We start from the raw sequence: 22,217 nt of genomic DNA on the forward strand, positions 1-22,217 counted from the left end.
TAAACAAGTCTTCCTTGAATTGCATTAGGCTTCAGAATAAATATATTAACCAGCTTCAGTCAAAGTCTGCCTAGAATCTGACCCTGACAAGACCCAGTGACTAGTGCTGCTCCCAACCTTCCCCACAAACAGCAGGCAATTTTCTTTGTGGCAAAGCTACCTCGAAACAAGCATCCAGGCTTCCCTCCCACGAAGTGAAGGTAAGCAGAGGCCTATCATGTTTCCTGTGAGTGCTGGCTGCAGGATGTCCCCCTCACCCCCCCTACCCCCGAAAGCCCAAGGGCAGTCTGGAGACACCAGCCTGTTTTTATATGGTAGAGTCATCCATAGCTAGATACAAACACACATCTATTACCCACCGGGGTACTGAATTGCTGTGTTGGCTGCAGAAACAGCCCGGGTCTGTGGGCAATTCCCGTTATGTGTAGACACAAGCGGAAGCATTTAAGCCAGGCCACTAAGGAATGTGCCAGGTCCCAGCAGGCAAGCTAGGGCTGGTGGAAGGAAAAGGGATGCGCTCCATAGGCCCTCCTCCTGGGTTGCCAGTATCCCTACTGGGGAAGGGAGTTTGGATTTTCCCTGCCCTCACATCTTCCTCTTCCTTTGTCTCCATCCTGTATTCAGACTCCTTTAGGAGAATTTATGAAGCATGTCCACAGTAGGATTCAAATTATTATTTCACAAATTTAAATACCTTACTACAGACCACACAGAAAACACATAGCCTATAGCAAAGCAATTAAACTATTACTAAAAGAGGGTTGAGTAGAGCCTTTCATAGTACTTGGAAGGAATTTTAAGAATTTTTTTTTTTTTAATCTCACCTTCCCCCGTCTTTGGCAGACTAAACCAATCACATTCAAAATCATTCTTAATTTTTTCCAAAAATAGCACTAAATTACATACAAGCTACTGTGTACTGGGGCAGGCAATGTTCATTCCATAATAAAAGAACCACAGTATTATTTGGAGGGGGAACGGGAATTAAATGAAATTCCTGCTTGGGGGAAGCATTATGCTAGATGCTTTATAAATGTTACACTACTTAAATCCCACAAAAATTCTACAAAATGGGCATTATTATTCCTATTTTATAGATGAGAAAACTGAGTCTCAGAATGGACAAGCTCACAGATGGCAAGCGGTAGAGCAGACTTCATACATAGGTCTGTATGATTTTTTAAAGTTTATTTTCTTTCTCTTGAAAAAAATACCTCTTTTTAAAAGTATTATTCCTCTGTTTAATTTTAGATTGTTATGAAAAAAAAAGGACCTTTTACAGATCGACTTTTATCCTACAATAGGGGCCCTGAACCATTTTGTGTAGGTTCAAATAGAGCTAGGTTAGACAGAGTTGTCAACGGAATCCATCCAGTAGCCTCTGGCATTTCAAGCAAAGATTCCTTCAGAAATACATATAATAATGGTTGTTCATCTTCACTGAGCATTCATTATACCCCATGCACTCTTCTGGACTCTACGCATATCATCCCATTTAATCCTCACAATAGCACTGTGAGGAATGTACTGTTATTCTCTCTGATTTACATACAAACGAGGAAGTAGATTTTGAGGTAAGGGAAAGAGCCAGGCTCAAACTGGCCAGCCCACTGCAGAGTCTGGGTCAGAGCCACTGAGCTGACATGTGCCCCATCCACTAGGCTTAAAGGATACTTTGTTGCTTCCTAACCAAGACAGGCTACGTCAAAGGTCAGTAAGACCATGGCCACTTAAGTATAAAACTGGATGACTAAGGCCGGGCGCAGTGGCTCACGCCTGTAATCCCAGCACTTTGGGAGGCCAAGGCGGGCGGATCATGAGGTCAGGAGATCGAGGCCATCCTGGCTAACACAGTGGAACCCCGTCTCTACTAAAAATGCAAAAAATTAGCCGGTCGTGGTGGCAGGCGCCTGTAGTCCCAACTACTCGGGAGGCTGAGGCAGGAGAATGGCGTCAACCCGGGAGGTGGAGCTTGCAGTGAGCCGAGATGGTGCCACTGCACTCCAGCCTGGGGGACAGAGCAAGACTCCGTCTCAAAAAAAAAAAAGAAAGAAAAACTAAGATTTAGGATGGGTGAAGAAAGAGCATTTTTGCCGCAATAATACAGAAGGCTAATAAAATATTTATTTTTTAAAAATGTGCAGGGGGACGTATCCATCTGAGAAGTGGCTATGCCATTGGGGTCAGGAAAGGAGTTTGAAAGGTACCAAAGAAGGTATCTGAAAATTGTGGCTTCAGAAGGGCTCAGCTCACCATTGTAAATTATACCGTGAGCAACATTTTGCCCATGAAACCTTATACCTCTGATTACTTCTTGGAATATAACCTAAGAAAACAATTTCTAAGGGTGAAGTCTCTTTATTATTTTGCATTCTGATTCCTACTGTGTCCGGAATTGGTGGGTTCTTGGTCTCACTGACTTCAAGAATGAAGTCGCGGACCCTCGCGGTGAGTGTTACAGCTCTTAAGGTGGTGCGTCTGGAGTTTGTTCCTTCTGATGTTCGGATGTGTTTGGAGTTTCTTCCTTCTGGTGGGCTCGTGGTCTCGCTGGCTTCAGGAGTGAAGCTGCAGACCCTCGCGGTGAGAGTTACAGCTCATAAAGGCAGTGCGGACCCAAAGAATGAGCAGTAGCAAGATTTATTGCAAAGAGTGAAAGAACAAAGCTACCACAGCGTGGAAGGGGACCCGAGCGGGTTGCCACTGCTGGTTCGGGCAGCCTGCTTTTATTCTCTTATCTGGCCCCACCCACATCCTGCTGATTGGTAGAGCCGAGTGGTCTGTTTTGACAGGGCGCTGATTGGTGCGTTTACCATCCCTGAGCTAGACATAAAAGTCCCCCACATCCCCATCAGATCAGTTAGATACAGAGTATCAACACAAAGGTTCTCCAAGGCCCCACCAGAGCAGCCAGACACAGTGTCGATTGGTGCATCCACAAACCTCCAGCTAGACACAGGGTGCTGACTGGTGTGTTTACAAACCTTGAGCTAGATACAGAGTGCCGATTGGTGCATTTACAATCCTTGAGCTACACATAAAGGTTCCCCAAGGCCCCACCAGAGCAGCTAGATACCAAGTGTTGATTGGTGCATTCACGGACCCTGAGCTAGATACAGGGTGCTGATTGGTGTATTTACAATCCCTGAGCTAGACATAAATGTTCCCCACATCTCCACCAGACTCAGGAGCCCAGCTGGCTTCACCCAGTGGATCCTGCACCGGGGCTGCAGGTGGAGCTGCCTGCCAGTCCCATGCCGTGCGCTCGCACTCCTTAGCCCTTGGGTGGTCGATGGGACTGGGCCCCATGGAGCAGGGGGTGGCGCTCGCCGGGGAGGCTCAGGCTGCACAGGAGCCCATGGAGGGGGTGGGAGGCTCAGGTATGGCAGGCTGCAGGTCCTGAGCCCTGCCCCGTGGGAAGGCAGCTAAGGCCCGGTGAGAAATCGAGCTCAGTGCCAGTGGGCTGGCACTGCTGGGGGACCCAGTACACCCTCCGCAGCCACTGGCCTGGGTGCTAAGCCCCTCATTGCCCGGGGCCGGCAGGGCTGGCTGGCTGCTCCGAGTTGGGGGGGCCTGCCAAGCCCATGCCCACCAGGAACTCCAGCCGGCCCGCAAGCGCCACGCGCAGCCCCGGTTCCCGCTCGCGCCTCTCCCTCCACACCTCCCTGCAAGCTGAGGGAGCCGGCTCCTGCCTTGGCCAGCCCAGAAAGGGGCTCCCACAGTGCAGCAGTGGGCTGAAGGGCTCCTCAAGTGCCGCCAAAGTGGGAGCCCAGGCAGAGGAGTCACCGAAAGCAAGCGAGGGCTGTGAGGACTGCCAGCACACTGTCACCTCTCGCTACCAGCATTGCATGTGTATGGATGTTCAACTGCATTGGAGTTAAGTTTTTAAAGGGAAGCACATTTCATGCCCAATCACTACTAAAATTCTGTCTGTCCAGCCTGATACAGGATAATAGTCAGATGTGTGAGCTCAGAGATCAGACTGCCTGATCCTGAATTCAATGATAACATGAGGATAACAATATTATCTACCTCATACAGTTATTGTGAGTGTTACGTTATGACACTATTTGTTAAATGCTAAGCACGGGCCAAAATAAGCATCCATAAGTGTCAACTGTTATTACTGTTGTTGTTGTTACTAATATAACAATATATTTTAGAAATAATAGGTAATATAGTTCCTCAGCTCTTGTTATCATTTCTTGGCAGTGGATGAAAAAGAGATACAGATTGTTAATTTTTTTTATTTCGTTGATGATAGGAGGTGGCAGAACTTGTGTAATAGAAAACCAGACCAAGTAGGGTATTATTTAACGTGCACTGCAGGAACTTTCAGAAGTCATAGGACTTCTGAAAATTAAGAAGCAAATGGTAACAACCAACATGTCAAACTATTTTCATTGGTTTAGTGGGGAGCTTTGTACTGAAAAGCTGGTGAAACATTACAGGATCATAAGAATGTGGTGTACCTCACCTATTTCTTAGATTTGCCTTTTACTTTCTTTTATAAAAGCAAAGATTGTTTCCTGATTGCGTGTTTGTTTAGGCCTATGAGATGTGGCCGAGATGGGGCTACCATGCTGGATTCCAGGAGGGTTAGATTAAAATGACCAAAAACACTTAAGACCAAAAGATTATTGGGTCAGGAGATGTTAGTGATAAATGTTGCATTTCTCTTAGGCTTCTGGATTGGATAATCAAATAAATATGTGGCAGGTCGGCAGGTACCTGAAATTCCAGCATGGTCTTCCCCATGTTTGACTCCAGCATGTAGTGATAGGCTCCAACACTGGTGCTGGGGTCATCTGCATCATCTAAGGTGCCCTTGGGAAAGAAAGCAGAAAAAGAAAAATTACTCATATTTCCTCCTCTTCTTTGAATGGTGACAAATTAATTCTGTGACCACACAGCAAGCCTATTTTTGGTCTAACCTGAACAGATGTTCACTTTACAACCAAGTCTCCAGTAGATTTGAGGATTTTGTAATCAATTTGAATTGAGCGTTTGATTAGAATACTGTTATATACTCGCTGATATAATAATTTTCCAAAAGAAGACATTTCTGTATGATTGCACAGGGTTTTGGTGGTGGTGGTGGTAACATTTGCATGGCTGAACTCCAAGGCTGCCTTCGTTGGTTATTGAAATTTGAAATGCTGACTTTGCTCTGATTCCAGTGATAACCGGGCAAGATTACATAACTGACATGGAAAGAATTCGTCAGTTGTATGGACCATTCAGATTTTACTGCCATGATTCTTAATAGGAGCTTTTCGTAATATGCTGGTGTTTAGCCTGGAGACATGGATCATGGTTTATATTTTTTCAGTCCTGTACCACTTAATCTTTAGGAAACGAGGTGGGTGGGTGATGGGTAGAAATGAAATTCCCTTCCAATTTGGGTGTGGGGAGTGGTGCTAAGAAGCTAACACAACTCTGGTATGGCTTTTGGGCCAGCCCTTCTGTATCCTATGGACACGGATTCCTGGGAAGGTGGGCAATGGTGACTTTGTGAGACGGAACAAACAAGTGCCAGCACAGATAGCAGCAAATTTATAGCTTTTGAATGCAATAACATTAACACACTGCTGCTGAAATATTTATGTTGGCTTTTTAAATATCCCAAAGGAAGTCCATCTAGAAGCATGCAACCATATATATATTCTGTTTCCTTAGAAATTTCCATTTAAAAAATGATAAATTACTTTTACACTGAGGGCCCTTCCCTGCTCCTGAGTAAATTTCACACTTATATAAATCAGGCATAATTTTCCTAACCTCTCTTCCTCAAAAGCACTTGAAATTTATAGGGCTGGAAAATAAAGGCTTCCTTTCATCCTCAGACCAGATATAGAACAGAACTCCCTGGCATCTCCCAGCCAAGTCAATCACTCTTCTTCCCCTCCTCCTTCCTTATCTCTCCTTTATGTGATAAGAAGATTTATGAGGGGAAAAGGGTCACATCTAGTCTGATAGTGTTTCCTTCATCATCAGCAGCTTCACCAGAACGACGGAGCCTTCCTAGTTAAGGGAAACAGAGAAGGAAATCTCAGGTGGGGTTTATCCATGCTAAAGGCAAGCCAGAGGTGGCTAATCCCTTTGGTAATGCCAGGTTCCTGCCCTTGAGCACACACAGGGCGATACTTGCCACAGGTGGGGACCCAAGGCTTCTTTCTTGGCTTATAGTTTGGAAGCAATGGGAGTTGGGAGCTCCAAGTCATTCATGGGACAAATATCCTGTCCTATATTGCTTAAAAAAAAAAAAATCCTATCTAATTTTTAAGACAGGGTGTTTTGCTCTTAAAGCACTTTGCATTTAATTGTGTTAATTACAGAAATTTTCAATGCTCTCTGAACAGAGGTAATTGATATTAACCATAGTAATTCTAATAGCTAACACATATTAGGCATATGGTTTTTCTCATATCTAAACAGTCCATGTTTCCTTAAAAATGCAGATTGCAGGGCCCCACACTGGCTGGGGAATTCGCACTTCCAGTAAACACTTCAGATGATTTTCATGATCTTTCAAGTTTGGGGAAAATGGAGCTAGTTTTCCACTAGATTAAAGCAGTATTCCACTGTATGCATTCTCAGGCCCTAAAAGAATCAACACTCCTCAATAAGCAAACATTCACTTAAACATATCCAGGTGGATCCAATGATCTACCTTGATTTAAAGCATGATTAATTGTGATCCAGGGAGATTAAAAATTAATTGTGATCCAGGGAGATGTGTGATATTATGACTTCCAATTTAAGTATTCTTTTTTCTGAAAATTAACAATTTAATGGGTAAAAATTGAATCTACAGAATTCTTAAAATAAGAATTTGCTCATGTTAGCATCTCTCAAGATTCAAATACTTCAGAATTCTCAGTGCAGCCATCTCCTGCCCTCCATGGTGGGTACTCACGCTGGTGGAGGCTACTGCTTCCTGAACACTTTCCATAATGAATTCCTTGGTGATCCTGCGAGAGGGCAGCTCATTGAAGAGGGAGTTGATCAGGGCCACTTTAGCTGCATCCCGCCTGGCCTCGGCTCTACTTAAGCAGCACTTGAGAAGGGAAGGAGAAAAGGAGTCATTTGAGAATTTAGCATTTCACCATTCCACTCCTGCATCAATGGGTCTCTGGACATTTCTATTTATACATTTACTGTCCGCATCTATTCTGTTCACATACATTGCTAATTTCCCTGAAGGTCACCCAGATTTTCCTTCAGCTCTAGAGTCCATGCAAATGTCTTGGTTGATCTTCAATTACTTATTGTCTTATTTTATAGCATTGAATGTCTACTATATGTCAGAAGCTTTGCATACTCTATTAATGAGTAATGATAAATTAATAATGGCTATTGTGTGCTAGATAATTTAAATTCATTATCAGGGCCTTCCTCAAATCCCCATTTCAGAGAAAAAATGTAAGGAGAGGAGAAAAGCAAGGAATCTGGAAATACTTGTAACACAATAATTAAGAACACAAATTCTAGAGTCAGACTGCTTTCAGCTCTGGCATTTACTAACTATAAGACCTTGAGTAGGTTCATTAGTCTCTCTGCACCTCAATTTCCTCCTCTATAAAATGGGAATAATAGTAGGGTTGAGGTTAGGATCAATTGGTTAATATAGATGAAGCACTGGAAATACTTGGCACACAGTAGCACTTATGAGAACAGGCCAGCCAGACATTTTTATCTCCAGGTTAGTACAAGGGTGCTGCTGTCAATATCTATTGCTTTTGCATTTCCAACATTTGTCCCCCATCTTCCTTCTAGTAACAGTTCCCTGATTTTCTTGAGGACTAGGCTTTCTCCCTTGGTCTCAATCCATGAGGTTTTGCTGGGACATACTCCATTCAAACCTTCTTGAAGTTAGGGCTATAGGCAGCCTATGATTAGTGACTCATAAAAAAAATTCACTCCTCTCAAATATAATATTGTGCTCCATCCTGCTAGACTGGCTTTCTGTGGCTCATATGGATCTGGTCGATGCATCCATATTCTTTTCTGTCCTCCCTGTCTCTGAACAACTAACAACTCCCATTTTTCAAGTTCTGGTTTGGCATGCTTCCTGGGGTTGCAGAAAGAGGGACAAGCCCCATAAGTACTGGACTGTCCCTGGAGCCCACGCCTTTTGGAGATCCTAGGAGTTGATGGCCTCTCTCCTACAGGCTCCTGTGGACCCGGGGATAAGTGTCTAGGATCTTGGACTCCTAGGGGGAAACAAGAGAAGTCCAGGCCTAGGTCCTGGTCAGTGGGGTGGCCAGGCACCCCTGGCTCTGCTTCTCAGAAACCTGGACCACCTGAACTTTGGGAGCTTATCTTCTCATGGGACAAATAGGGAGGCTAGGCTCTCTGATCTCCAAGGCTCCTACTACCCAAAATGCGTGATTCTCAGAATCAGTAGTTCTTGGTGATTTATGGGAAAGAAAAGGAAAAATAGCAAATACCACGCTTCATTTTACAGTTTCACAGAGCAAGGGTTCTGTGCCACCAAACAAAGAAGCCAAATCCCTCTCATTTGCTTTCGCAACATCCCCGCCTCCATCCTATCTGCCCTATGTTGACTATCTCTGCTCTGTCTCGGGAATGCGCCAGACTTATGCTCTCGTGTCCTCTAGAGACCTGTCTCTCCTCCCCGTCTCCACAAACCTAGTTGGAGTGCCCTGAAGCCAGGTTCCAAGTCCTCTGTGATTTTCCCTCAAACCTTCTAGAACAGTAGTGCCTATATATTGTAAAGACCTTGTCCTCAACTATGGGTATCTTCTTGCCCACCCCTTCTCCCAGCCTCCGGGCCTGGGAGGAGCCCTCATATACTTTTGTTTTTAAAGACTGATTCTCCTTCTGTCGCCCAGGCTGGAGTGCAGTGGTGCAATCTTAGCTCACTGCAACCTCCACTTCCTGGGCCCAAGCGATCCGCCCACCTCAGCCTCCTGAGTAGCTGGGTCTACAGGCACTTGGCACCGTACCTGGCTAATCTTTGTATTTTTTGTAGAGACAGGGTCTCACTATATTGCCCAGGCTGGTCTCAAATTCCTGGGCTCAAGTGATCCACCTGCCTTGGCCTCCCAAAGTGCTGTGATTACAGGCGTGAGCCACTGGCCCCCTCATATATTTCTTTTTTTATTTTATTTTTTATTTCAATAGTTTTTGGGATACAGGTTCTTTTAGGTTATGTGGATAAGTTCTTTTGCGGTGATTTCTGGGAATTTGGTGCACTTGTCACCCGAACAGTATACTCTGTATCCAATATGTAGTCTTTTATCCCTCACCCCCCTCCCAACCTTCTCCCCCAAGTGCCCAAAGTCGATTATGTTATTCTTATGCCTTTGCATCCTCATAGCTTAGCTCCCACTTATATGTGAAAACACAATATTTGGTTTTCCATTCCTGAGTTACTCCACTTAGAATAATGGCCTCCAGCTCCACCCAAGTTGCTGCAAAAGACATTATTTTGTTCATTTATATGGCTAAGCAGTATTCCATGGTGCACCCCATCTTCCTTATTCACTCATTGGTTGATAGGCACTTAGGTTGGTTCCATATTTTTGCAATTGCAAATTTTGCTGCTATAAACATGAGTGTGCACGTGTCTTTTTCATATAGTGACATTTTTTTTCTTTGGGTAAATTCCCAGTAGTGGAATTGCTGGATCAAATGGTAGTTCTACTATTAGTTCTTTAAGGAATCTCCATACTGTTTTTGTATATTACTTGAGCATCCTCCACTGGCTGAGCCAGGCTCAGCGCTTGGAGATGCTTGTACATGGTGAGTGTGTTGATGAAATAATTACAAGACTTTTGAAATGGCAAGAACATGACACTGAGGAGAATTAAAACAAACACAAATTAAAAAATAACAAAAACCAACCAAACAAACAACATTTGCCAGGAGACTAACGAAGCAGAACAATTAAGGGCAGGCAGAAGAAGATACTATAATTTACAATAAAGAGTGATTGATTGATTGATTGATTGATTGATTTTTGTGAGACGGAGTTTCACTCTTGTTGCCCAGGCTGGAGTGCAATGCCGTGATCTTGGCTCACCGCAACCTACGCCTCCTGGGTTCAAGCAAGTCTCCTGCCTCAGCCTCCCGAGTAACTGGGATTACAGGCATGTGCCACTACACCCGGCTGATTTTGTATGTTTAGTAGAGATGGGGTTTCTCCATGTTGGTCATGCTGGTCTTGAACTCCTGACCTCAGGTGATCCGCCCGCCTCGGCCTCCCAAAGTGCTGAAATTGCAGGCATGAGCCACAGTGCTGGGCCCAAAGAGTGATTTTCTATATAGCTGTTGAATGAACAATGGAGCTAAAGTTCCAAAATGAGTGTGGAAAGTAGTTTTTTTTTTTTTTCTTTCCTTGGTGTTGACACACAAGAAGGCTTTGGGGGAAGCTTTAGACAGCAACGCTGTTCAAGGTTGAGACCTCTTCCAAGTTTTAGGCAACTTGTATGAAACCACAATGGGTTTGACAAGGTAGATTGGCTTTGTGTTATGGGCTTGGCTGAAAATTTATAGGACACTGAGTCACCAATCTTTCACTGAAGCTTGAGTGCCATCTCTTTTAGGAAGCTTTCCTTGATCACTCTCAAGTCTAGGCTTGGAGGACCACTGTCCAAGGGAGGCACTGACCACACTGCGGTGTAACTGTTTGCTAATGCTCTGCCCCCACCATCTCCCGGCTGTGAGCTCCCTAAAGGCAGAGCCTATGACTTAGTTGTCTCCTGCCTCTTGTGACCTAGTTTGCTGAATAAGCAACAATACAGCCTAGGAAACGAAAAAAACAAGTCACTGAAGCACTAGACATAATGTTCAAGAGATCCTCGTAAAGAAAAAAATGACGGATATATACTTTTTATTTTTTTTAAATGAGTGCAATTTCAATAAACCCTCTATGGTATGTATAACTTAGTAATATAAAAACATATTAATGAATTTCAGATGGATAATTGGTGATTGCAGTCAGACACTTTGAGATGACCATTTTTGCCTGGGCGTAGGGTATGTTTATTATTCTTTGGAAAATCAGTTCCCCATTAAAAAGCAAACAACGTTTTTGCAAGTATTACCTGACATCTGTAGGAACAGCTCCTTTTAATAGGAATTTAGCTTTACAAAATCTTATCATAGAGCTGTTGGAGTTTTAGAATTTAGAGAATTCGATTCAGATTCAGGCACTCTTCAGAAACAACTTCTATCTAAATAATAGCAATTTAAACCATCTTTTATGGAGAGAGAGACCTAGTAAACACTAGTTAGATAAAAGAAGCTATCTATTTTAAATAAGACCAGTTAAGTACTAGATCAAAAGCACCACATACGTTTACAACCAAATGGCACTGCTCGGGAGATCAAAGTGCAGCCCGGCTGAGAGAACAGAAAGAGCCTTTACCCAGAAAGCATGAAAAAGGACTACAGAGAACAGAGACCTAACCAATACCAAGATTTTAAAGCAGACACATGTCTATGCTTATTTTATTATTTCAATGTATGGAATCTTTGCTTAAAACGGGGGAGAAAGTGTTCCAATTAATAAGTACATAAAATAAAATAAATTCTGAGCCATCAAAGGGCTTTTCTTGCTATTGTTCTTGGCATTTCTGAAAGACAAGTACTTCAAAATGTCTATAATGTTAACCAGCCGCTTTCTTCTAAATTCTAGAACTACAAATCCCAGCCAGTAAGGGCTGCATATTTTTCTCTAGGGATCTTTTAATGGGAACTCTCAGCCCGTAAGAATCTTTACTTGGGGAAGAAATTTAGCCAAACGGCAATCTACTTGGTTGCAATCTAAATCAGAATGTGAATGTTGCTGTAAGAACAGGCACTGTTAAAGTTACTATCAAACAGTGGGAAACACTGTAAGAAAATAAAATATGGTAAGTGACAGGACATTTTATGGATGTGTCCAAACCAGTCGTCAAAGACATCGGTTGGGGAGCGAGTGAAGTATGATGTTATTTCAAAGTAACTTCCTGCTAGAGTTAGACTTCCCAGGTTATACAGTTTATTCTTGCTATTTTTTAGCCAGGCCCTAATCATAAATATAGATTTGTAAACCGTGTCTTTTCTGTTAACCATTTTTACTTGTTAATATAGAAGGACAACTTCTGTTCTTTGCACTTTGCGAAAGTACAGAGCTGGGATATTTAAGTAAAGATTTTACTAAAGTCAGCTGTGAATTTCTCAGGCATGTGGAGCCACATGCTTTCCGAGTGGCCAGCAGACCTCATTCAGACATTTATTTTGGTGTTCAGATGCCTTTCATTTGCTGGTAGATTATAAACCACTATAATAATTTCAAAGCCTCCTGGCTCTGATCTAAAATTAAAGTTAAAAAAAAAAAAAGAGTGACCGTGGCATTGCTCAGGAAAGCTATTCAAAGGCAGTGGTAGCCAGTTTGTAAGATTCCCCAGTGACCCCTGCCCCGTGGCATTCACACCCTGGTGTAGTCCTTCCCTACACTGCACCAGAGTTCGTTTGTGTAACCAATAGAATATGGTAGAAGTGATGGCAAATCCCTTCCCATATTAGGTTATAAAAGACACTATGGCTTCCATCTTGGTCTCACTTGCCATCTCTTTATAAAAGAAGATAAGTGGAACCAAGGGGAAAAGTCACTGGCTTGGGGAAAGTCACTGCCATGTTATGAGCAGTCCCATGGAAAGGCATACATGGCAGATAACTGAAGCCTTCTGCCAGCAGCCATCTGAGGGAGACTGGAAGCTGATCCTCCAGCCCTGATCAAGCCTTCAAATGACTGCACCTCCAGCTGACAGCTTACCAAAAGCAATCTCCTTCCAGAAGACCTTGAGCCAAAACCACTCAGCTAAGCTGCTTCCAGATCCCTGATCCTTGGAAATTGTGCAAGACAATAAATGTTTGTAAGTTTTCAGGCAATTTCTTATGCAGCAATAGGTAACGAATACAAAGGCTTTGCTCACCACAGGTAATTAGGAAGCCTCAATGAAATAATCCACATTGCTGGCACTATGCTGAGCACTTTATGTTTATTATCACATTTTGTTACCACAACAATCCTATAAAGTTGGTTTTGTTATTATCCTTATTTTGCAGGTGAGGAAATACAGGCTTAAAGAGGTTATACATCCCGAGGTCATGCACCTTAAGATGTGAACAAAACAAGATTTGCCCTCCGGTCTGTCTGACTTGGGAGTCCACATTTTTAACCACTTTGCTATTTTGCTCTTCGTAGAAATGGCCACCCACTTTGGAATAAAGAGGATATATAATTTGCCTAAGGTCACATAGCACTCCCTAAGTCAGTACAGTATTTTAGACAAAGCTTCAACTTTGCGCTTTTATGGGTCATTTTGATATAAGACTAAAAGGATATCTCCTCCCATGACAAATTTGACTTCATTTACAACAAAAGGCCAAGCAAGATGCAGTACACTGTGGGGATAAATGGTACTCACTGAGGATGGGAATATGCTGACATTATCTCAATATCCTCCTCCCTCCTATTGTTCTCCTTTGGATGCTTTCCTGGACTATAGGGAGAAGGAAAATGGAGATAGAAAGGCCAACTGCGACTAGACCAGAGATCAGATGTTACCTTGTAGGAAGCATCTCATTCTAACCTTAACTACTCTCTTGATTAAGTACGGGGCCAAGAGATTTTGGAATTCTACCACACAAGGTTGCTCAACATTTCAAGAAGTATTGATAACTCTTCAAGAGTAAAAGTCATTTAAATTAAACTTCCCTGGCCGGGCACGGTAGCTCATATCTGTAAACCCAGTACTTTGGGAGGCTGAGGCTGGAGGATCACTTGAGCTTAGGAGTTCGAGACCAACCTGGGCAATGTAGCGGGACCTTGTCTGTACTAAAATTCAAAAACTAAATAAATAAAACAAAAAATAAACTTTCCTAGCTCTGATGAATAAAAAATTCCCCCCAAGACTAACTCATTTTGGCCCTATATTTTATCATAGATTAAGATGACCAACAAGCCACCAGGACCCTATAGGGTACACTATGAAGATTGCTGCCAAGCCTAGGTCGGGAGTTTGGACCAATAGTTCAAAAACTTTAGTGTTCATAGTACAATTACCCGGGAACTTGTTAAACATGTGTATTCCTGCGCCCAAAGCTGACCTACTGAATCAGAATCTCTTCAGCTGTATGATGGTGGCGGGGGGGGTGGTCTGCATATAATAAGATTTGCAGGTGATTCTGACATGCGGACCCAGGACAACTCTTAGAGGAGTGTTGCTGAAACCTCTGCCCCTGCCATGTCTCATTTCTAACAGGCAGGAGCAGAACCAAGTTTTGTGGGGCCTGAGGCTTACACAATTTGGGGGCCCTTGTTTAAGAAGAACAATATGAAATTACAAATAAAAAAGTTGGTATTGTGATTTACAAAGAGCCTGTGCAGAAGCTCATTGTCTTCATTGTAGAGCCACTTCTGCTAACGTCAGAAATGCTAATTTCTCATTAGAGAAACTGCTTCTACCCAAGAGTCAAGGAAAGCAGCATTCAAGTTTTTAAAAAGTCCTTTATGATAGTTCTTCTAAAATTAGGTCCTTAAGAAGTACATAGCACTACTGACTTAACTAACTGAGGTCTCAATTTCACTTCTCTGCTTAACAGTTTTTATTTCTTCTATGATTATTTTCCAGGGTGTCACACTATGTAATGTCGAGATTCAATCAAGATTAATTTGTTGACCAGTAGGCTCTCCTGAAATAAAATAATGACTAGTTAACTATTTAGAATTAACTGAAGTTCTTATATTAATTGAAATAAAATTTTGATAGTCATGTATGTGTTATAAATAGAAATTCCTAATAAGAAATTAGTTTTTTTCATTACTTACTTGTGAAATACTTTAAAACTATTTGTAGGTGTCTTACTGGTTATAGAACCATCTTCTGGCTAAGCTGAAGCAATTTAGACGTGAAACAGTAACTTTCCTGGTAGCCCTCATTTGATTAATGACTGTTTTCCACGCTTTGTATTAGAAAATAGGCAGGATTCATGTGTTGAGTAGTTGTTTCTACATCCCAAGGTTTTACTGTACTTACATCCCAACTACAGTGCTTTCTTCAGGAGTGCATATGGAAGGACATTGATACAAGTAACTTTCTCTCTATCTTAAACAACAGACTTTCTACAATTATTCATACATGTGTTTTAAAGACATCAGGAGAAAAATGGTCTGCAGATCTAAAATGTATAAAACACATTTTAGGCACATTTTCACTGGTGCCTCACAATGGTAGCCAAGGAGTTGAAACAGTCCGTAAGAAGCAGGATTAAAAAAAAGAAGAAGAAGAAGAACAGTAATGTAATAGCTAATGTAACAGATTGTATCTATTTGCAGATTCAAAGCTGAAGATGCCATCCTCTCTGGGGTCAAGGGCAGGTCAGTGTTATTTAGGTGGCATTCATTCAATAGCACATGGTACCCAAGGGGTTTTCCAAAGCTGGGACTTTGCAGGTGGCAAAACCAAATAAATTGACTCTGTGAGAAGTGGGAATTCCTGCCCAAATCCTATCGGCTGTTAGGTCTGTCATTCAGGTGGTTGGGAACGTTTTGCTTTTGTGACTTGGAGTCTGACTTTTAGCAAGTGACTTGTGGAGTTTGTGCGTACTGCCTGACAGCTCTGGTCAGTGTCACCAACACCTCGGTTTCATCCTGACAGCAAGCCTTCACGAAGAATGCCACAAGCCAGACCCTGTTGCTAACGGACCCCCTTTCAGTGCTTTAAAACCTTGACTACCCTGACCAAAGCATGAACATTTGCATGTGTTCCAATTTATCTAATTGTGGATATATTAGCATTTTTTCTCCTTCCAGATGGTGATGTGAAAAAGGGCAACCGTTGGAACTCAGTCACCCAAGTTAATATCGTGTCTATCCATAGGTCAGAGTGGCTGCAAATATGTTGGGAACAATTTAGAGCTCTGTGTGTGCTGGGGATGGGGGTCTTAGCTAGGTGTGGGGGAGGGGACTGCTCTGGGAGTCCAATTTTCAGAGAAAACTCACCAGTTCCTGTCAACTGAAAGAAATGTTTCATGCACATGGTGGGTCAGAATGTTATTTTTATAATATAAACCACCTGGCCTTCTCCTCGTTTACCTCTGCCGCAACGGTATTCTACACACATACCTAGACCAAGGTCCCTGGTAACTATTACAATCCTATGTTGTGCTTTGCTCCTTGAGGTTTTATTCCTTTTCTTTTCTTTTTTCTTTTATTCTTTTTCTTTTTTTCAAGTTAAGGTGTAGACAAGATGAATTGATCAGGGCTCAAGATTTGGGTTTATTTTTATAGTTGCTTTGATGTGAAAGGACTTGGCTCTGATTGCATAAGAGGGATGGGGGAGTTAGGGAGAGATGGAGTCAGGCTTTCTTCCCCACTCAGCGACTCACCGAGCTGGTGAGCATCTTTCTAAAGTTTATGAACTAGGGGCTGGGAGACTCCTGTGGAGATAGTCTGAAGTCCTTATTTACCATGGGGACTTTCCTAATCATTTCTTTCACTGCATTCTATATTTGGAGGTCAAGAATTTCTATTCACTTTGTTTAATAAAAAAAGAAACAGATTAAAGTTAGGGAGGGAGGCTGGGGAATAAATAAAGGGTCTCATTAAAGCAATATGCACTCCCAATTTCATGGGCAAGTCATTAAGGTCTGATAATTAGCTGACATATGACTTTCGAATGGTTATAACTAACCTTCCCGTCTTTGAGTCTCATTAGTTATAAAACAGGATGCTTTCCTGTGGAGATTTCCACCAGGAAATACCTCCTTTAGAAGTTAAGTTACATTGCATAGCATGTCGTCCATCTGAGTCAAGGTATACCACCCTAGAGGCAGAGAAGAGGTCATGGATAATTTCAAATAGAAATACTAGGCATTAAAGCAGCATTAGTGCTGGGCAATAGTCTCAAGTTTATAGCAGGAACTAAATCCCTATTTGGGATATGGAATGTCAAGGCCAGGCCTTATTTAACACTCAGCAAAAAGAGCGTTACAATTCCATTGAGTCAAGTGTATGAATTAATCAAATTTTCTTAGTCATTCTCTACTGGGAGAAACTTAATTTTATAAACTTAGTTTATTGTGATTTAAATGTACTTTTAATTCCATGGACTTTGAGAAGACTCATTTAATGCATAAAAGTATAAAACGCGTTTTTATGTCTGATAATGCAGGTTAAGTGTGCTTACTGCCTTAACTAAAATAAAACACAATTAAAATACTCCTCACCTTGTTTAAGGCTGTATGCTCCTTGGAAAAATAGTTTTTCTAGATATCAGCATAGGCGATGGCTTTGGTTTGAAAACCAGATTGGCATAAAAATCAAAACCCATCTAATGAATTCATTGCCTTTTAGAGACAGAGCTTTGCAAGGAGCTCATCTGCACTGTGTGCCACCCCTCATCTCACTACTCTGCAGCCCTGTTTTGCAACACCAAACATTGGTTACAAATGGAAAAAAAAAAAAAAAGGTCAATCAACAGTTTGCCTATGGAAGAATTGAATGTCTCAACTTCATAGAGTGCTTGGCACTATTCAACTAGCCTGAGTACCAGAACCCAGTGTTTAACACCTGTACTTATTTTCTGTGAAGCCATTTTAACAACAAAATACTTAGGTGAAAAAGATATAATGCCCCGATGATTAAGTGTCTCACGCTCCAAATAGATCGAGCTATCACATCAATATTTTTGTCAGGAGGCAATTTTTATTCAATCATAATTCATGCACATAAATAATCACATGCTCTAGTACTATATTCAAGGAAATTTTTGCTTTTTAGTCAAAATAAGAATGAAATTCACTAATTCAAGTCACTCCAGCAGACTATATGTGGAAGACCATGTCACTGACTTGAAAGCAAAACTTGAATCACAAACCCTTTAAATCAAAATATAAAATAAGATAAAATACTCGAGTTCCCTTTTGGATTTGGAAGCAAAAACAGCTGCTGCAACAATGAGTGGCTTTCCTTCTGAGTTCATCAAGAGGGGAGCCAGACGTGGATCTGATGGCCTTTGCATTGCTCTATTGTAAAAAAATGGAAATTACTGCAAGTTTTCATGGTCATGATATGTGGCTAGGGAAGGATTAACTGCCTAGACAAAAGTGGCATGAAGAAAATATATCTAAAATACATGAAATACTTAATGCTGGTAATATTAGAAAATGATTTCTTTTATAAAAGATCCAATAAGTACTAATGTGTTTCAATATAACTTTCTGAAAAAAAAAATTTTAATCAGTAGATTATTTTATTTATTGTTTAGAAATGCAGAAATAAAATTATATTTTCACTTCTCTTTTTCTATTCTGTAGTAATTTATGAAGGCCTGGTCTAAAGGCAGGGCTATGGCTGCTTTTTCTCTCTCTCTCTTCGTTCTCTCTCTGTTTCTGTTTTTTGTAGATTGTGGTGTAAAGGCTAACTGAAAATTCTTTAATTAGCTTTCATGGACACAAGCTTCCCATTTACTTCAGTGAGAGGCTTCTTTGCATAAAAACCAGTGGTTTGTATCCATCAGAGTCTTTGACTGGACTGCTTTCCTTTGATTAATCAGAAAACTAAAGTTCAGTCTGAATACTACTTTCCTAAAGAATGAATGAGCATAATCTCTTACAGCTTTCATGAAACTGCCTGAAACCAGAGGGATTAGTCCCACAATCCGGTCCCATACTCCACTTCAAGTATTTTCAATTACTTGGCACCATTGGTGGTGACGTCCATGGCTCAGTAAGAAGGCTACTGCTGGCATAATGGTTTCTCCATGTTTCAGCACATGGTCTTGGCATTAATAATCCATCGTGAAATGATTTGTAATGCACAGGGGTGACATTTGATTATGTGAAAGGCATTGCAGGAATGAGCATGTAGGCTCTTACAGTCCAACTGCTGGCAAAAACATGATGAAATGTTATATGGTGAAAATAGCATTTAAGATGGTTTCTGAACTGACAAAGAAAAGTGTAAGCACATTGCTTTAGGAGAAATGTTCTTTCATTTTTCACCCCTGGTTTTCCTTCTCAAGTCATATTTTGGAGGGCCAAATGGGTGAAGGAGCCAGATTTGGCAGCCAACCACCCAAACACATTTTCAAAACATACTTGATTCAGGAAATTCTGGATCTTTTTAAGCAAAGATGTTAACAGTCCTCCTGAGAGCCTTAAAATATGATGATTTAAACATAAGGAAAAGGGGACCCTAAAATGATCAGAGAAATCACCAAGAGGCCTCCCTGCTGAAGTTTTCAGTTTTTCATTTTGTTTTCTATTTCTTTCTTTCTTTTTTTTTTTGTTAAGACCACAGGAGGATGTTGAATTTATTACCTGAGGGAAGAGCTATCATTTTGGGTCAAAATTTACGAGATGATAGGAAAATTTGTACTTCTTCGGGTAGCAAAAACAAAAACAATAACACTAGAATTTCTTACACTCATATCTTCTAGATCCATTCACCAATCTGTCAAATGCATTATATTCTAGATAGAGTATAATGAATGTATGAACAAATATAATGCATGCCTGGGTGTGAGTACTGCCAAATCTTGGTTATTTATGGTCCTAAGAGTCGGGTGGAGAAAAAGTTGCTATGCATAAATTAAATCCAAGAGAATCATAAGGTATTTTTAATCAATACTTTTAAATTCATCCATTTTCAAAACTTTAACCACAGATACGAACAAAATAATATCAGCTGATTTTACTGTTACTGACTTTTCCTTCCTAGCCCACTATCTTGCAGACTTAGATGAATGATCTTAGCTGACTATTGGTTACATACAAGAATGGACAAACATTAACTTCATTTATTCTTCGGATTTGTTATTCATTCATTTGGCTATTCACTTAACACAATTTATTAGGCACTTGATGCACTGTATGCGAAACACAGTGCTTGAGGTCATGGGGAACATAAGGATACACACCCCATCCCTGGAACTTACATTTCAGTAAAGGGAAAGAACATGCACATAGGTAACTGGAGCATACGGTAGAAAACATTAAGTCTAGTAGAGAAACAGAGAACACTGCTTTGGGAAATCACATGAGGTAGGGAGTTCCATCAGGGAGAATCAGAGAAAACTTTTTGTTTTCTCTGAAAAATTTTTGTGGAGTCCTGGAAGATGGTCAGGGTTTAGACGTGAAAAGAAGGTGGCAATAGCATTTCCTAAGTAGATCTCAATGTGAGTATGGGAATGGTTAGGAGAGGTCAAGACATGCATGAGGAACAGTTGGGTAGAAGCATCAAGTGTCAGAAGAGGAAATCGGGGAGATAAAACTGGAAGGGAAAGTTGGACCAGCTGTAGAATCTTTATTGCCAGAGTAAGGAATGTATGCTTTAATAAGAAAATAATAGGGAGCCATTGAAGCCCCCCTTTTTACTTTTTATTTTGCAATGCTATGCTTATATAAGAGTTGCAAAGATTGTAAAGAGTTCCCAGAAAGTAGTCCATATCATCTAAGTTTTCATGTTTCAATGAATAATGATTTATATAGTGTTCTTATATTACACTCCTATGATTATATTCTCTCTTTAATGCTTAGTGTGGTGTGTCTGTTTTCCTTAATCAGAAATGCCAGAGATCTGTCTTTCTTATTTGTCTTTTCAAAGAAACAGTTTTTGATTTTGTTAACCAAGTTTGCCAGTTTTTGTCCCATTTCAGGGAGCTAATGCCCCCTGAAGTTTCCCTAAAGCTACGTATATGTTCAATCTAATTTTAAAAACAGATCGTGTACATATGCAGTATCAAAAAAGTCCCTTGTCTACCTTTAAGCAGAATACTGTTTCTAAGTCCCACATAACCACAGAGCTGTGCTTTTCTTTTGTTATGATTCTGCATGGAATATGGTGGGCCATTTCAATTTGACAACCTATGCTTTTGTTTAACGCAAAGAAAATTGCCTCTGTTATTTATTTCCTCCCCTCTATTTCCTTTGTCTCTTTCTAGAGCTCCTACTAAATTGATGTTTACCTGCAAAATTTATCTGCATGTCTCCTGTACTGTCTTCCTTCTCTGTCTTTTTGCTCTAAGTTCTAGAAGACTTTACTTAGTTATTCCTTACTAATTTGGCTATGTCTGCTCCTCTATTTGCTCCTCTTAATTCTTTATCCTTATTGTTCTAATTTGGCAAACATATTTCATTTTCTTGCTCCCTGCTTGCTCCCTTTTAATAGCTGTTTTAGAGAGAAATATCCTTTCAAAATTTTCTGAGGATATTAACTGTAATACTCTTTTACATTCTGTGCTGCTTGAATTGTTTTGTTCTTTTGTTTGCTTGCCTTTGGTCTTTTGTGCATTTGGTTTTCCTCAAATGTTTGGTGATCTTAAGTTCATTGACATAGATGGACAAACAAGTACATTAGTTTAGATGGCTGACAAAACCTTCCTCTATGCTTGAGAATGTCTGTTTCCCTAGAGGGGCTCCCCTGAATGAGAGGACAGCTGGGTGCTTCGTATTGAATGGGGTGTGTTGACAGGCAGACTTCACCTTAGGATGCTCAATAATGGACCTGCAGGCACATGTGGGTTGGAGAGCCTCTTCCTCATTGGCTGCCTTTCTTTCCCCTTTGCTGCCTCTCATCCGTGTCTTTGGTGTCTAGGGTTACATCAAGCTCTGTTCTGAGGCTTCTATACCCACATTCAAATCATCCTCGTCAGTCAATTCACTTTATTCCCCAGAGGTAAAAACACACTGCTGACTACTGTTCGGAGTGGGGAAGGCAACACCTCACTGGCTGGATGGGTCGGAAGTTTTGAAAGCAGTTTTTGATTAGCCTTAAAATTACCCCAGGACTGCCTCCTGCTCTTTGCATTCGTTCATGTGAACCTGGAGTTTCTCTAGCTCTTCTTTACTTTCACAGTACATTTCTCCTATATATATTTAGACTGTGGCATCTTTGCCCCTAATAATTTGATTCTACTCTCATCTCCCAGAGTTGCTTCAAAGTTCATCTCTTCCAATGGCACCCTTTCTTCTTGCCTAGCACTATTGTGAATTTACTTATTTTAAAACATGTCTTTGACATTTTAGGGAATTTCAGACTAGAAAAGAGTTTGAAGAATGTGCTAAGTCCACTCCATCTTGATTCAATCTTGAGACTTTTTTAACTTTTATTTTATATTCTAAGAGTTCATCTTGTTGATTCTGGCCCATCTTTGCAGGCTATTTGAGAACTGTCTGAATATTCAGTGGCTCAGTTTTAG

At 41.1% G+C, this 22,217-nt stretch overlaps 1 protein-coding gene across 1 annotated transcript in view; it reads right to left on the minus strand.

The window, feature by feature from the left end:
* The window catches only part of LIX1 (limb and CNS expressed 1), a 52,574-nt gene that overhangs the window by 10,059 nt on the left and 20,298 nt on the right, over positions 1–22,217 (minus strand). Inside the window, exons 3-4 of the mRNA XM_003277200.3 lie at positions 6,917–7,057; positions 4,729–4,824 (exon numbers count right to left, since the gene is read on the minus strand). Coding sequence (XP_003277248.1) covers positions 4,729–4,824; positions 6,917–7,057 — 237 coding nt within the window. The remainder of the gene's footprint in view (positions 1–4,728; positions 4,825–6,916; positions 7,058–22,217) is intronic.

Source organism: Nomascus leucogenys, chromosome 2 (genome assembly GCF_006542625.1).
Source record: "Nomascus leucogenys isolate Asia chromosome 2, Asia_NLE_v1, whole genome shotgun sequence".
Classification (NCBI taxonomy): domain Eukaryota; kingdom Metazoa; phylum Chordata; class Mammalia; order Primates; family Hylobatidae; genus Nomascus; species Nomascus leucogenys.